Source organism: Juglans regia, chromosome 9, assembly GCF_001411555.2.
Source record: "Juglans regia cultivar Chandler chromosome 9, Walnut 2.0, whole genome shotgun sequence".
Taxonomy (NCBI): Eukaryota; Viridiplantae; Streptophyta; class Magnoliopsida; order Fagales; family Juglandaceae; genus Juglans; species Juglans regia.
Genome location: NC_049909.1, coordinates 22421850 through 22438877, shown reverse-complemented (window position 1 = coordinate 22438877; position 17028 = coordinate 22421850). Strand labels below are relative to the sequence as shown.

The 17028-nt window shown below is 35.0% G+C and overlaps 1 protein-coding gene across 1 annotated transcript; it reads left to right on the top strand.

Annotated features, from left to right (window-relative positions):
- The first annotated feature begins 6638 nt into the window (after positions 1 to 6638).
- On the top strand, positions 6639 to 9924 carry LOC108992886 (protein DETOXIFICATION 19-like). The gene is made up of 7 exons (XM_018967600.2): positions 6639 to 7060; positions 7799 to 8343; positions 8427 to 8513; positions 8617 to 8673; positions 8787 to 9025; positions 9133 to 9251; positions 9397 to 9924. The coding sequence occupies exons 1-7, from the start codon at positions 6773 to 6775 to the stop codon at positions 9526 to 9528; spliced, it is 1467 nt and encodes a 488-aa protein (XP_018823145.2). The 5' UTR covers positions 6639 to 6772; the 3' UTR covers positions 9529 to 9924.
- The last annotated feature ends 7104 nt before the right edge of the window (positions 9925 to 17028 follow it).

Genomic DNA, 17028 nt, shown 5'->3' with positions numbered 1-17028 from the left:
TACACAAAATTTACAGATATAATTTAATTTAAAAAATAAATGTTAAAATTTAAATTTTATTATTCAAATTATATCATGTAGATGATGTGCAATATAAAATATTTCAAATATCACTACTCGAAATCTAAGTCTCCGTTTATATAGTGAGATTAGGGGTGTAAACCAGTCGGTCCGGACCGAAGAAACCGACCGGATCGATAGAATAAAAATAAAAAAATAAAATATTATATATATTATTTATATAATAATTGTACAATTAACAATATAAAATTTTAAATATGTTATTAATACTTGTTAATTTTCTATAAATTAACAATATTTTATATATATCTTCATCTAACCTATCACTATTAACAATATAAAATTTTAAATATGTTATTAACACTTGTTAATATTCTATGAATTAACTAATATATAATATCAATTAGTTAATTATATAGTAATTATATAAATTAATAATGTAATTTTCATTTAATTTATTATCATTGACTATATTAAATATTTTTTATTGAGTTTGTTACATAATCCACATTAATAAATCACTTAATTTAATTTAGTATTTTAAATAAATTTTTTTATTAATTGATTTAAAAAAAAAAAAGGTCGGACCGAATGGACCGACCGATAACTATCGGTCCGATCCGGTCCCTATGGGGTGTTCGGTCCGGTCCGGTGATGGATCGAAAATATTCAGTCCATCACCGGACCGACCGGTTTACACTCCTAAATGAGATGAGATGAGATAAAAATTAAAAATTAAATAAAATATTATGATAATATTATTTTTTAATATTATTATTGTTTTGAAATTTAAAGAAATTGAATTGTTTATTATATTTTATATGAAAATTTGAGAAATTTATAATGATGAGTAAGGGTGTTCAACCGATCCGATTTTTTTTCGGATCCGGTCCGAAACCCGGAAATCTGGGTGCATCCGGGCGATTATCCTCCCGAATTAAACCCGGGCGGTTAAAATATTCCGGATCCGGTTATGTGACCCGGTTATCCGTAATCGGGTCATTTAAAATGAAAAAACCGCATCTCTTTCGTTCTCGAATCCGCTTCTCCTCGTTCTCGAATCCACTTATCTCTCGCTTAGGTTTGCAGCTTTCTCGTTGTCTCCAAGCTTCGCACATCTGGGTGAGACATGCGGAGGCTACCATCGAAGGCTCTCTCTCTCTAAGAGCATGGGCAATGGTCTATGTTAAGTCTAAAGTTTGGCTAGAATCTTAATTTTTAGCTATAATATCAATTTTTAACTAGGTGAGTCCACATTGGACTAGCCATTATAAAGTTAAAATAATAATATAATATTATATTTTTTACTTTTTTTATTTTTTTATTTGCAAATACAATTTATATATTTCTTAGATCTTCATGCTTTGTAGAAATAATGTGCTTACTCTATCAATCACTATAAATAATGTGCATGCCATACATGTTTTACCATTCAAAGAGAGAGGAAAGTGATGAAATAATTAAATATTGCTTTCCATTGTGAATAGTAGCTAGTCATATTTGGATATGACTTAAGATTTACTATTCATCAAGTCTTAAACTTTGGATCATTGGCTAGTCCAATGTGGAGGCTTTTTCTCACATCTAGCTAAAGTTTGGACTTGCATTCACATTTGGCTAGTCCATTACCAACGCTCTAAGCTCTTAAGGTACCTTTCTTGAGTTTGGTAAATTTTTTCCGCTTAAGAGCTCTTTCCAGCAACTCCTGCTTCATAGCTTCTCTCCTTGGCAGTAATTTCCCGCGTCTGCAGCTCCTGCTTCAGAGCTTCTCTCCAGATCTGATCCCAGCAACAGGGTAACATCCCAAACCCTACCACTCGATCTCTGTTCCTTTTTGCTCACTTTATTTGGCTTTCAATCGCAATATTTTTATTTTTTGTTAGATCTAATTTCTTCTTTTTTTAACTATGGTAGTGTGTGATCAGAAATTTATCTTGCTTTGATTTGGTTGGTGTTGCTTCACTGTGGAATAAAAATGATAGAGGATCTGATTTTATTATGGGATTTATAATAATTTTTTACTTATTTACTAAACCTCAATCACCCTGCTCCCTACGTTTGAAATGGAATAGTTTATCTTACCAGTAATGCATTCGCTGTGAAACTTAAACCTTGCTTTGAGCTAAATTCGTTTCTGTTATTTGGATTAGGAAGGAAGAATGAGCTATTTGTGTTGTTTTAGATGAATAAGCTATTTTGGTTTCTGTTATTTTGCTATGGATGAATGAGCTATTTGTATTAAGCCACGAATTTCAGGGTTGAGCCTTGAGCAGTTTCTTTAGCCTTGCTTTGAAATAGAAACCTACTCATTTTTCCTTTCTCTGCTTCTCATCAATAAATGGTATTGGTTTGAACCAAAAGGCTAATCCTAATTGGCAATGAGTTACAGGTTTCTCTTGTAACACTTCCATCCCTGGCCATTTTCTTTGTATAGTTTAAGGTTCTATTTGTTTCATTTATTTGCTTATCAATTCATTACGTAATAAAACAAAAATATTTGCTTATGACTTTAACATTCAGGTTGTTTTTTTTTCCTTTTTGTAGTGGGATTCTATTAGTTACTCCTTAAAGCGATCATTGTTGCTCAATCCCTAATGAATGCAACTACAATTTTTTGCCAAGGCTTTTACTTCTCTAGGAGGGTTTAGGCATTAAAACTATAAAGGCATTAGAGATGTTCTTGTTTCCGTTTTACATGGGATAGTAGCATTTTCCAGATGTAGAGGACAGCATATATGAAGTAGTTAGATGGTGCCAAGCAATATCTGAAGCACGGCAAATGATAATTCTGGCCACACTTGAGTGATGAATGATAATTTGAGTGATCATGTAATATGTGGGTAAAATGTGTTTTGTTGTTATTTTGGTCAGCAACCATATTGTTGACTTGTGAAAATGAAAATAAAAATGAAAGTAAAGATGCTAATTGTATAGATTGATACACATTTTTAAGTTGCCAAAAATGTTTTCTGTTGCTTTGTTGCTGTGTCTCCCTTAGGCAAAAATAGAAATTTTTATGTATACTCTGTTTGTTTGGTTTATATTATTTTTCTAGCTAGCTAATATATAATATGATATGGTTAATTTACTTTGATCGAATGACTGACAATGGAATTCAGGTGGACATTGTGAGGAAGCTACTCAGCCCCTCAACAAAACTTCAATCATCAACTACCTGAGAAGAATATCACTGTAGAGCAAGTCAGAAAGCAGATGAAAACTCCTGTGACTTTCTTGAATACTACTCATTTATGAGTTTTTTTATCTGGATCCATTTTGCAGGCAGCTTCATTTGTATCTTCATCCATGTGGTGCCACCAAGAAATAGTTTAATTAGTTATGATTATTATTATTTCTTTTGTGCTTTGTAAATTTATGTTTTAATTTAATTAGTTGTGATATATTATCATTTTTTTAAGTAGATAACTGCCCGGATTTTAGCATCCGAATCCGGATCTGGATGAATATCCGTAATAATGAAATAAGATGAATTGAGATTAAACTTATGCATAAAGTCAAAAACCCGGCCCACCTGAAAGACCCGACGAGACCCGTTCGTTAAAATTAGTTTGGATTACATTTCGGGTCGAACCCGTTAAAAATCGATTTCAACCCAATCAGTGAATCAACTATACTAACACACGTTTATAAATTCTCGGTTCAAAACTTCAAACCCTAGCCGCTTGCCTTCCCCATTCTCTTCGTCATCACCATACACACACACACACAGATTTTAGTTGTTCAAATGGTGTTTAGACATACACACATGCAGAGAGAGAGAGAGCTCTTGGAAATGAAAGACGAGGCCCAATCTTGGAGCTCCTTCGCCTGCTCCACCACTCTCCCGACTTCTTCCTCTACATTCTTCGCCTAATCCTCCAATGTAGCCTTCGAGTTCGCCATCTCTTTTTCTGTTCTCAGCCCAACCCAATTCTTTTCTCTTACGTATTCAACAATTCACAAAACCACAGCACACGGCATCAAAAAAGGAAGGAAGCAAAGAAAATCTTCCTCGCTTTTTCAACTTCTACAGTTCTACGCACTTGCTTTTTCTCGAGTTGTGTATTCATTTTCTTTTGGGGAACTGAAAGCTTGGACTGAAGGTGGAGAATCAGAATACAAACCAACCCCCCTTACCCCTTACCCCTTTCTTTTCTTTTACTCCTCCTCCTTAATCATATGAACCATTTTTCATACTTTTCCTTTTTTGGTATATCCATATAAGCTTATATTGATTTGCGGATGGGGCTCCATTAATGATTTTTTTCGGGTCGGATTGTTAGTTCTAGTTGATGGGCCAGGCCCAAACCCAGCTTGGATTGACCGGGTTGCAGCCCTAGTTGAGAATGATCCACACCATAAACATGGGTGAGGGGTGGGCTCCCAAAGCTTTACTGATTGCCAAGTTTGGTGAACTTGGTCCATAAAGAGAAAATGTGCCTCTTCTGTGAGCTGGACCTGAGATGTCATGGGCTCTATATCAATCCAACCATTACAAATCCAGTTACTTGTACTCAAACACAGCAGAAAAAAGGCCGAAGAAGAGTCCATTTAATGAATCAAGGACCCATGGAGAGCATTCGATGAATCAAGAGTAAAATCTAAAGATGTTCCTTGCCATCTTCCTTTCCTGTGCAATGTGTCCATGCGGGTCGATGAATGGTGGAAATCAATGGTATAAAGAAGTTAGCTGACAAAATTTACTAAGAAGGGGAAAGAAAGGTGAGTATTCAATGATGTAAATATTTTTTTTTCCGAAATAAATAAATGCAGCCACGTTACTTACTGTTCAGGATAGTAAATGTTTTGTAGCGGAAAGTTGAATCTGATTACATTATAATATAACTCCGGATATATAAATATATATATTTATATATGTTGTCGCAACATAGGAAGATGAACATGTTATAATTGTGCATCTATTATGATCATCTTTAGAATGATCTTTTCGTGCTATTTGAGGATAGTATATAACCATCTTTTAAATTGAAGATATTTATATAAAAATATTTTATTTATATAAATTATTTTACAAGAATTCCTTTAATTTAAAATACAATTATGTAAAGAGCTGTGAAAAAATTGTACATCTATATATATATATATATATTTTGCTTTGAAAAAATATGCTTTCAGAAATGGTCTTTGTTTTTATATATGAGATGAGATAAAAATTTAAAATTAAATAAAATATTATTACAATATATATATTTTTTTAGGAAGTTTGAAAAAGTTGAATTATTTATTTTATTATGTATAAAAATTTAAAAAAATTATAATAATTAGATGATATAAAATGAGATAAGATAAAATTATATATATATTATAAAACTAAAATAATCTTTAAACTATTGAACAATATTATAATCTGATTAATAAAACGAAGGGACAAACAACAAAATGACATCCGGAAAGAATATCACATAGCTCCTGCATTGGGCCGGATGTCTTTCACTTCACTCTCAATCACTGCTTAGATAGTATATTATCTTTCCCTCATCACAAACTGTCATTGTATTTGCTATTAACTTTCATCCCGTTTTCATGATTTTGTCTTTTTTGAATTTTTGGACCGCAGTATTGATATTTATGAACGGAATATCGTGCTTTCCAAGACAAACTCGATGACTCTTATACAAGTCAAAAGCATAATAATTAACAAATAAACAAATATTAGAAAGAAAAATCATAATTATCATCTCTTACATCAGGCAATAATATGTAATTTATTATTTTTATTTTTTATTTAAAACATATATATTAATACGTAAAAATATATGTGCTTAAATTGAAAGACAAAAATAAAAAATTATTTATTTATATTTAGTGTGAGATGATAAATAATATTTATTTATTAGATATTAGGTAATGATACTCTTATACATTTATTTATTTAATATGTAATGATAGTGCTTTATTATTCAGTTATTTTTTTTTTCATTTTTCATTTTAAATTTAGATTAAAAATCTCATAACATAATCTTCTTATATAATTTAGGAAAAAATAAATTCAATTAACTAAACGTAATCATAATTTAATTCAAAATCTTTTGTCTTTTGAGTCAATTTTTATAAAATTGAATTTATTTTAAATTAATTTATATGATTATGTTGGTTGATTGAATTTATTTTATTCTATATTATACAAGAAAATCATATTTTAAAATTTTTAATCTAGAGTCAAGTAACAAAATGAAGAAAAAAATAATTAAGTAATATAATAATAAATAAGATATAAGAATATCATTACCTTTAGATATTATTATTCCACAATTTTTGTACAGAACTACTACAGATGTAAATAGAATCTTTAAAATTAAATATATAAATTTACATGATTTTATATAATATTTTAAATTTATTTTATAATAAAATTAATTTTATAATTTAACGAGTTCCAACATTAAATAGTAAATTCGTGCGGTCAGTCTTGTGATATCTCCTCAATAATTTAACGTCAATAATTTTATATACATATCACGCACGTGAAGAAATAGCTAGGATACAAGAAAGAAAAAATATATGTATCAGCCTATAGTCGCTGCACACCCGTATATTGAGAGTTGAAAGAAAAAAAATATATATATATATATATTACGTGAGATATGCTGCGGCTACAAGAAATATTTAATCCGCGTTTACTAGTCCGACACATAAAAGATATTTTCTATCCTCGTCCGGTGCCTCGGAGCACCACTTATAGATATTTAGGAAGGAAGGGAAGAAGAAGGCAGTCGATCGGGGAATAGCTATGTCGCCAGACACCAGTTCCGATACTCATATCTCCCCTTTGTTAGACACTCGTACTGGTGACGAGCATGGCGAAGAAGAATCCAAAGCAGTGTGGTGGAAGAGACTGTTGGACTTGGAGGAGGCCAAGAACCAACTGTTGTTTTCCCTGCCGATGATTCTCACCAACGTTTTCTATTACTCTATAACCTTGGTATCCGTCATGATCGCCGGCCATCTTGGCGAGCTTCAGCTCGCCGGTGCAACTCTTGCAAACTCGTGGGCTGTTGTCACGGGCCTCGCTTTCATGGTAAGTACTAACTCTTCTATATTTATAATCTGCTTCTTCTTCTCCTTCTCCTTTTCATTTTACTCTTCATTTTGTCTCTGAAATCTCATGTTAAGCATGCGGCTTTAGTTTATACTGTATCCTAAGAAATTCGATGTCGCTCATTTTTTACACCTCCGAAATAGCTTCCCGTTTTTAAGAGAGCAAGAACTAAACCGAATTCTATTAGAGATTAAGCAAGAAATCCAACTGATGATAGTATGGAAATGAATTTGTACGATCTCCTTGATCATTCTCTGCCCAGTGAAATGTATATAGGTTTTATTTTCTTGTGGAGGCTAGGAAGACGAAGAAAGGGTAAATGCGAGAGCAGAAGGCGCAGGAGGACCAGTTGTTCAGAATGATTTTTTATTGTTTAGTTGTTTTTTCTTGGACGGATTCATTTTCGTCCATATAATTGCTTCTAAATGTGACGAGGATGACAATGATGGTAAAAGAAGGCTTATATATATATATATATATATATATATATATATATATATATATATTAACAATCTGTGTAAAGAAACCGCACATTCTGCACAAAAACAAAGATATATATTTAAATAGTAGAAATGCAAACACTGATGATTCAAGTAATTCATCTGTTTTGAACAGTATTGCTAGCCGATCTTCCTGCAAGAGGCAATCCTTCCAAACATCTAAAATTCTTCCTGCTTCGATTTTTAATGGATTATTTCGTGTTGAATCTTGTTTTAGATTGGGTTAAGTGGAGCACTTGAGACACTTTGTGGGCAAGGATTTGGAGCAAAATTATACAGAAGTTTGGGGATTTATCTACAAACTTCGTGTATCATATCTTCCGTCTTCGCCGTCATTCTATCTGTCGTCTGGTTTTACACTGAACCCATACTGATCTTACTTCATCAACAGAGTTCCATTGCAAAGACATCCGCTCTCTATATAAAGTTTCTTATTCCCGGACTATTTGCATATGGCTTCCTTCAAAACATGCTGAGGTTTCTTCAGACACAATCTGTTGTATGGCCCCTGGTTTTATTCTCAGGGCTACCTTTGGCCATTAATGCTGGTCTCGCATATACTTTAGTACACTGGACATCTCTTGGTTTTAAGGGAGCTCCATTGGCAGCTTCGATTTCATTATGGATTTCAGTTCTTATGTTGGCCATTTATGTCAATCGTGCAAAGAAATTTGAGCATACACGGGCAGGATTTTCTTTGGAATCGTTTCGATACATTCTTACAAACTTGAAACTAGCCCTGCCCTCTGCTGCAATGGTGTGGTAAGTTTCCTCAACATAATCTTCTCTGCCACATTCAAGTTCTTATCAAATTATTAAGTCCTCTATTTTCAAGATTTTGCCAGTTTGGAGTACTGGGCTTTCGAGATTCTGGTTCTCTTAGCAGGACTGTTGAAAAACTCAGAAACAACTACCTCGTTGATTGCAATGTGGTAAGTCCCATTATCATTTCCCACCTAGTTGAATCAGTTATAGACTTGATCTTTATTGTTGAAAATTAATACTTTTTTGTATTTTTCTGGATTATAACTTCAGCGTGAATACAGAAGCTATTTCTTTCATGTTTGCATATGGTCTCAGTGCTGCTGCAAGGTGAGTTGGTAAAATAACTTCTTCCAAGTTAATCTCAGTCTTTCTTGGCTCTCCATTTCCCCATTTTGTACCAGACAAAGGTAATTAATCTTTAAACTTAATGTGATTGACAGCACAAGGGTGTCAAATGAGTTGGGGGCAGGCAATCCAACCGGGGCTAAGAAAGCCATGGAAGTGACTCTCAAGCTCTCTATCCTTCTTGCCATCACAATTGTTTTGGTCCTTGCACTTGGGCACAATTTGTGGGCTGGTTTGTTCAGTAGCAGCACTACAATCATCAAGGAATTTGCTGCAATGACACCTCTGCTTGCCATGTCAATATTCTTAGATGCAGTGCAGGGTGTCATATCAGGTCTTGGATCATACAATTTTCAAATTGAACACTCTCATCTCTCCCAACTCTTAAAAAGATATTTACTTCATTAGTTTCAATATATGCTCATGACTTCGATATTGCAGGGGTGGCCAGAGGATGTGGTTGGCAGCACTTGGCAGTGTATGTTAACTTGGGAACCTTCTATATAATCGGTATACCGATTGGATGTCTCCTTGGATTCAAGACGAAACTAGGAGTTAAGGTGAGCGAGCTTCTAATATCTTGGTAGTATGGACAAAAGTAATCTAATTAGATAGATAGATATCATAAAAACACTCCAAAAAAGGAGAAGAAAATTTCAATATCTTATTACTTTTTCCCCTTGTGTGTAATATTGCAATGAACAGGGTTTGTGGATAGGCTTAATCTGTGGCCTATTCTGTCAAGGCAGTACACTTTTGTTGATTACTCTCCGCACAAAATGGGTCAAGGAGGAAGTACCAGGGGATGATCATAGAGACACCCCAGTTTCGTGTTAGATTGAAACTGAATGTGCATGCCAAGCAGAAAAGTCCGTTCGACGATCGGGACACATTTTTTTGCGGTGTAGGGACTTCGTCAATAACGTACCACATACGTGGCGTGGCGTGGCGTGGCGTGACATGACAACTCATGATAATTTACCTGACAGGGGAGATGCGGTGAGAGAGAGAAATTATTCTGCTTCGGTTTTTTCTTTTTCTTTTTTTGTCATTTTTAATTTACTTTTTCGTCTTGTCGTGATTTTATCTCTTAATTTTGATTTTTTTTTAATAAGGGTTATTAAAATTATCAATTGATGCTTCAGTAACGTGTGTGGGACATGAATTATTAAAGGATCTCCTTTTCTTTCCACATGCTAGATAATAAAGATGATGCTATTCTGTTGCTCCATCTGTATTGCTGTCCTTGCTCCTATTGTAATTATATAGTTTGTAAAACTACTCGTAATAAAATTAGGAGATGACGAATCCGAGTTGACCGGAAGCTACGCACATATCTCACCCAACTGTCAAACCCAGCTGAGCTACCTTTCCATGCTTTAGATTTGGCGCCTTTAAATAGCTCTTCGATCGGACTGACCGTTGGAATGTTCACGATTTTCCTGCCGTACTCCCCCACATGGAAAATGTGAAGTAATATGACTTCAGTCAAAAATATGTTTTTATAAATGGAATTAATTAACTGAAGCCTGAAGGTATCTACATTTTCAGCCGATGAATCTAATTGAAGACTTGAAGTTATTTCACCTCAAATTAAACTTTCAGTCCGACCTTGATTGAATAATTCGGCTTTGAGTCATTTCATTCCAATTTCTCTGGCTACTTAAATGATATTCATCATGTCTAGCTAGTAATTGTAGAAGGAGAAGTTGACTGACCATTTCCGAGATGAAAATAATCTTTGCGATTTGTCTTCCATTGTACCTAATCTTAAATTTAATTAATGATATAATTAGGTAGGTATAGTGACATGAGTGGATGTGTGGCCTCTGATATTCCAGCCAAGCCCGTGGTAATAAATGATCGTTTATTGTATATTTTTGTATTATTTAATAATAATAAAAATGACTACATACTATACTAATAATATAATATATAATATTACTCAAGAAAAAAATATAGTAATAAAGAAAAATTTTATACATCATATTATAATTTTATTTTTATTCTACTAAGTGTAATATAGTATATTTATTATAATTAAATAATTATTTATTACTTATTTTTTATTATTTAATAATAATAATTATATGGCATCTTATTTAATATGATCAAAATAAAATAAAAATATAATATATTGCATTCCTCGATGATCAACAGAGAAAACCCAGTTTCTGTCGGCCTAATTGAATGCCCAGGGCCCAAGCGCATGCAGAAATTAATGCAACGAATGGTACAACTTCCTATGACCGACCAGTGAATATTTCTTTATGTGTGTGTGTATAAATATATATATATATATATATATGTGTGTATATGTTGGTTTAAATATTTCTTCACCGAATCGTCGTGATTTTATTTCCTAATAAATTTAGAAAAGAAGTTGATCTGATGATTGGAGCTTCACGTACTTGTTAAAGAACGTTTCCCTTGTTAAAACGATCTTAACGTACGTAGCGTAAATAGATCATGGCCTAATTTTATTCCAACGTTGTTTCAAATGCCATTTCGATTTTCGAGCGGAGAACGAAGCATGATTTTGGGACACTCGATCGGATAAGCGTCAGGTTCGAATGCACATCAAACCGATCGATCGAAGACCATTGTCCGAAGCTGGAGCTTCGGACGCATTAATGCATGTTGTCCGTGTTCGGCGTATCTTGCATCTTTTTGGTGGGCTTCCACCGAAGAATGATTGGGCTAGCTTCTGCTGCGTGCATGTGTGTTTGATCTCCTTAGCCTCCAATTTTTCCGGCAGCATGCATGCAAAACTGTTTTTTTTTTTTTATTATTTGTTGGAACTCAACTTGATGAGCTAAATTCTCAATTCGAGATCGTCTCACAAACGAGTTCGAACTCGAATTGTTTATATTTTTTAATAAGATTTAATAATTAATAAAAATAAATAAATAAAATAAAAGATTTAATATTAAATTTATACAACTAACAAGTATAATCTCTTTTAAATTTTAAAATCTTAAAAAATTTATAAATAATTAATATATAACTAGTTGATATTTATCTAAAATAATAATATATATATATTATATATATACCTACATATATTATTAATGCATACATTTAATATGATAGCATATATCTATTTCATATATGGTTCTCACATACTAGTATATAAAATTATTAAATTTTATTGACTAGTATACAAATTATAAAATATATATATGAAGTATATTCACTATATAAATATAAGTAATTAGATTACATATTATATATTTAATTATAAAAGTGGTATGTTTATATTATTAGCTAATACATATGTATATACATATGTGTATGTATATATTTATCAATATATAAATAAATTTTAATCGAATCGTAAAGGAAATCAAGCTGGTAGTGGAAAAATGCTAATGAGGATGATGTAGGAGAACAGAATGACAGAGTGCAGATGAGGAAAAAATGAAGATTCTATTATATATCAAAGATATACAAGTGTTCTGCTATATATATATAGACAAATGCTTAACTGTATAAAAAAGAATAAAGAATAACTAAAAAGGAATATATGATTACAGCTCATTGTAACAACTTCATAACAGAAAGATATTCCACCACTACGTTCTGGAGTCATGCAGCATTTGCTCTGTGACTTGCTTGTCTGGAGGAACCGGAGGAACTTGAGAGGTTTCATGTGGTAATTTCAACATCCCCCCGCAAGATGGAGAGTATATATTAATAACTCCCATCTTGGACAGTAGTTGAGTGAATGCAGGAGAATGTAAAGGCTTGGTCAGCAGGTCTGCTAATTGGAGACTTGAGGGAACATAAGCTGTGACCACTTGTCCATCTGAAATTTTATCTCTAACTAGATGACAATCTAGTTCAATATGCTTCGTCCGTTCGTGGAAAATGGGATTTGCAGCGATGTGGATAGCGGCCAAATTATCACAATATAAAGTTGCTGGCTTCGAAATAGTGATGCGTAAGTCAGTAAGAAAATATCGAAGCCACGTAAGTTCACAAACCACGGCTGCTATTGCTCTATACTCAGATTCCGCAGATGATCTTGACACTGTGGTTTGTTTTTTTTGACTTCCAGGAAACTAGAGAATTACCTAAGAAGACACAAAACCCGGTAGTGGAACGTCGAGTATCAGGGCAACTTGCCCAGCTTGCATCACAATAGGCATTAAGCTCCAATTTGGAATCAACAGAAAAGAAAAGTCCCTGCCCCGGAGTCCCTTTCACGTACCTTATGATTTTAAGAACTGCATTGTAGTGAGGAACGCGAGGTGCCTCCATGAACTGACTTAGTAAATGCACGCTTTGGCTCAAATCTGGTCGAGTATTTGTGAGGTAAAGAAGCTTGCCAACCAATTTTCGATATAGAGAAGGATCATTGAAAATTTCTCCTTCATCTTTTCTGAGTTTGAGGTTGGGTTCCATAGGTAGGTGAGATGGTTTGGACGCTAGCAGCCCTGTCTCCGCAAGTATGTCTAGTGCGTACTTCCTTTGAGAGAGCTGTATTCCTGTTTTTGAACGCCCCACCTCCATTCCAAGAAAATATTTCAGGTTGCCGAGGTCTTTGATTTTAAATTTGGTCTCCAAAATTTTTTTTACAGCTGCAGTGGAAGTAGCATTCGAACTTAGCAGGAATATATCATCCACGTAAACGAGTAGTGCCGTAAATGAGGTTGTTGTGGACTTGGTGAACAAGCTGTAATCAGCTTTGGACTGGATGAACCCAAACTCAGCCAAAGAAGATGATAATTTTGCATTCCACTGCCGTGAGGCTTGTCGCAGACCATAAAGACTTTTCTGCAATCGACACACTTGGTTGGTCTTTGCCGAGGGATGACCCGGTGGTAGTTTCATGTAAATCTCTTCGTCAAGTTCACCATAGAGGAAGGCGTTATTCACGTCAAGCTGTTGAAGATCCCAGCCTTTAACAGCTGCTACTGCAAGGAGACATCGAATAGATACCAACTTAGCAACAGGAGAAAAAGTATCATGAAAATCGATACCTTCACGCTGCGTATAACCTTTTGCAACCAAGCGAGCTTTAGCTCGTTCTATTGTTCCATCCGCTTTGAATTTGTATTTATAAACCCACTTACAATTAACTGTTTTCTTTTCAGGAGGTAAGTCAACAACGATCCAAGTCCTATTAAGCTCAAGGGCAGCAAGCTCTTGCCTCATTGCCTCACTCCAAATTGGGTCTTGGATTGCTTGAGCGTAAGAGGTGGGCTCAGTGTGCAATGATATGGAAGTAGTGAAAGCTTTAAATGTAGGTGAAAGAGAATCATAAGAAAGAGATGAAGACAGAGGAAAAATAACCTGTGAATTTTTGGTGGAATGAGATGAACCTTGCGGCTTGGATGTCAACTGGAAGGCTGTCAGTGCAGCAGCTTGTTCATGATGAAAGTCATGTAAATAAGTAGGAATTTTTCTGGTCCTGGTTGATCTTCGTAGAGGTGTTTGGGAAGGAGCAATGTTAGACGAAGGATCATTGGTGAGGGGTATCTCGGTGGGAGCTGTGATATTAATGGTATTCATGGAATCTTCTGTGGCTGGAATTGGAAAGTGAAAACACTCTTGAGGTATCTGTGGTATGGGAGTAGTGGGGAGTATTTCATGTGGTAATGAAGAAAATGGGTGGTTACAATCTGATGTAATGTTGGTAGATTGTTTTAAGGGAAAAATATCCTCATGGAATACTACATCTCGGGAAAGAAAAATCTGATAAGTGGCTAAATCTAATAGTTTGTATCCTTTGACACCATATGGATACCCCAAAAATAAACAATGACGAGCTCGTGGATCAAACTTTGTTCGAGCATGACTAAGAGTGGAAGCAAAACAAAGACTCTCGAATACACGCAAATGTGAATATGAGGGTTTGGTATGATATAGGACTTCAAAGGGTGACTTGTAATCAAGAGTTAGGGCTGGTGTTCGGTTGATTAAATAAACTGGTGTTTGTACAAAATCAGTCCAATACTTCATGGAAAGACCGGATTGAAATTTTAAAGCTCTTGCCACGTTTAAAATATGCTGGTGTTTCCTTTCGGCTAAGGCATTTTGTTGTGGTGTGGCGACACATGTAAGTTGATGGACAATGCATTTGTTTTGATAAAAATGAGGCATTTGAAACTCGGCTCCATTGTCAGTTCGAATAGTTTTAACATGGGTTTCAAATTGGGTCTCAACAAGAGAGCAAAAATTTTGAAGAGAACTTCTTGCTTCAGACTTAGCTTTTAACAAATAAATCCATGTGCACCTAGTGAACTGATCAACGATGGTGAGGAAGTATTTTGAGCCATCATGGGCTTGCATTGGATTAGGACCCCATATGTCAGCTGCTATAAGTTGAAAAGCTTTGGAAACTTTGTGGACAGATTGTGGAAATGGTAGTTTGTGTTGTTTGGCAAGGGGGCAAATATCACATGGCAGATTTGCAGTAACCGAAGGTCTAACATAGTCCTTGTTAATTTCATTTAAAACATGTTGGGTCATGGAGCTGTGTCCAAGCCGATAGTGCCATAAAGTAAATTCGTCAAACTTTGTAACAACAGCAGTATTGATAGATTTTGAAGGAAATAAAGTATGGAAAAAGGAATGTAAAGCAGTTGGGATAGGCCTCTGGAGTTGCAAATGATACAAGCCATCGTGCACTTTACCCTGTCCAGTCGTCATCCAAGAGGAAAGGTCCTGGATGTAACAAGAATCTGAGAAGAAGATTAGATAACAATTTGAATGTGCAGTTAAAGATTTTGCAGAAATAAGATTGAAAGAGAAATCAGGAACACAAAGCACTTTTTTGAGGAGTAAATGAGGTGAAAGGTGAATATCACCAATGTGGGTAGCGGCAGTATTGGTGCCATTCGGCAGCTTGACCATATGAGTGGCTGGGTAAATATTGTGTGTGAAGAACTTGGGGCTACAGACCATGTGATCTGTAGCTCCTGTGTCGATGATCCATGGTGGAGTTTGAGTGGTGCTATGTGTGAGTGCTGATAAACAGAGGATTTTACCAGACATGGAAGGAATGTTTTGGTCAGATTGGATGGCTTGAACTTGGTTAACGCCAACAGAGGTGTTGTCATTTGTTGTTGGCCTGAGCAAAGCAAGAAGTTGGCTGTACTGCTCTTGAGTGATAGGTGAGCCATTGGTGACTTGTTCCTGCTCAAGAAAAATATTGTTAGCATAGGATTTATTTTTGAAACTATTTTTGTGTCCAGGAGGGAAACCATGTAATTTGTAACATTTTTCTTTGGTGTGTCCAGGGATTCGACAATGAGAATAGATAGGAAGATTCGGATTAGCTTTGAAGCATCTTTCCATGGAATGACCAGAAGTATTGCAGTGAGAGCAATATAGTCTGTCCTTGCGAGATGAAGGAAGGTGCCGTTGGTCAGGTCCTCTTGTGGCCATTGCTATTGGTGCTGGAATGGAGAGTAGCTGGCGGCGTCGTTCTTCTTGTTGAATCAGGGACAAGACGCGATTCAAGGTAGGCAGTGGATCATGTAGAAGGATCTGTGCTCGAATAGAGTCATAGGAATCCTGAAGTCCCATTAAGAACTGCATCACTTTGCCACGATGATGATAGTCCATCAGAGTTTTCACCGAGCCACAAGTGCATAGAGGCATTGGCTCATAAATTTCTAGTTCATCCCAATAACTTTTGTGTTTGTTGTAATAGATGCTTACTGAGTCAGCATCTTGAACTAAAGAGGAAATGGCCTTTGTGAGTTGAAAGATGCGGGGTGCATTTTGAATAGAGAAACGCTCACGGAGGTCATTCCAAACATTAGCAGCAGTGTCAGAGTGCGCGATGGTGGATCGATGCTCAAGACCAACAGAGTGTTGGATCCAAGCTATTATCATGTCATTGCATCGTTCCCATAGAGTAAAGAGAGGATCAGATGAATTAGTAGGTTGAGAAATTTTACCATCAATAAAACCAAGCTTGTTTTTTATGTTGAGGACACGTCTCATAGTTCTTGCCCATGTGACGTAGTTTTCTGTTGTTAGGAGCTCAGGAACTAGGGGAGAAGATGCACCCTCACCAGGTTGAATGAAATATGGACTTGCTGGATGATGAGGATTATTCTCAGGATTTGACATATTGGAATTAGTTGTGGGACTATCTTGACTCATAGCTCTGGTACCATAATGGAAATGAAGCTGGTAGTGAAAAAATGCTAATGAGGATGATGTAGGAGAACAGAATGACAGAGTGCAGATGAGGAAAAAATGAAGATTCTATTATATATCAAAGACGTACAAGTGTTCTGCTATATATATATAGACAAATGCTTAACTGTATAAAAAAGAATAAAGAATAACTAAAAAGGAATATATGATTACAGCTCA

What these genes read in the sequence shown, in the direction of transcription:
- LOC108992886 (XM_018967600.2), top strand. Translation starts at nt 6,773, where the DNA reads ATGTCGCCAGACACCAGTTCCGATACTCATATCTCCCCTTTGTTAGAC. An exon ending in CCCTCTGCTGCAATGGTGTG is followed by an intron (nt 8,344 to 8,426) that starts GTAAGTTTCCTC and finishes AGATTTTGCCAG; the next exon opens with TTTGGAGTACTGGGCTTTCG. An exon ending in AGACGAAACTAGGAGTTAAG is followed by an intron (nt 9,252 to 9,396) that starts GTGAGCGAGCTT and finishes TGCAATGAACAG; the next exon opens with GGTTTGTGGATAGGCTTAAT.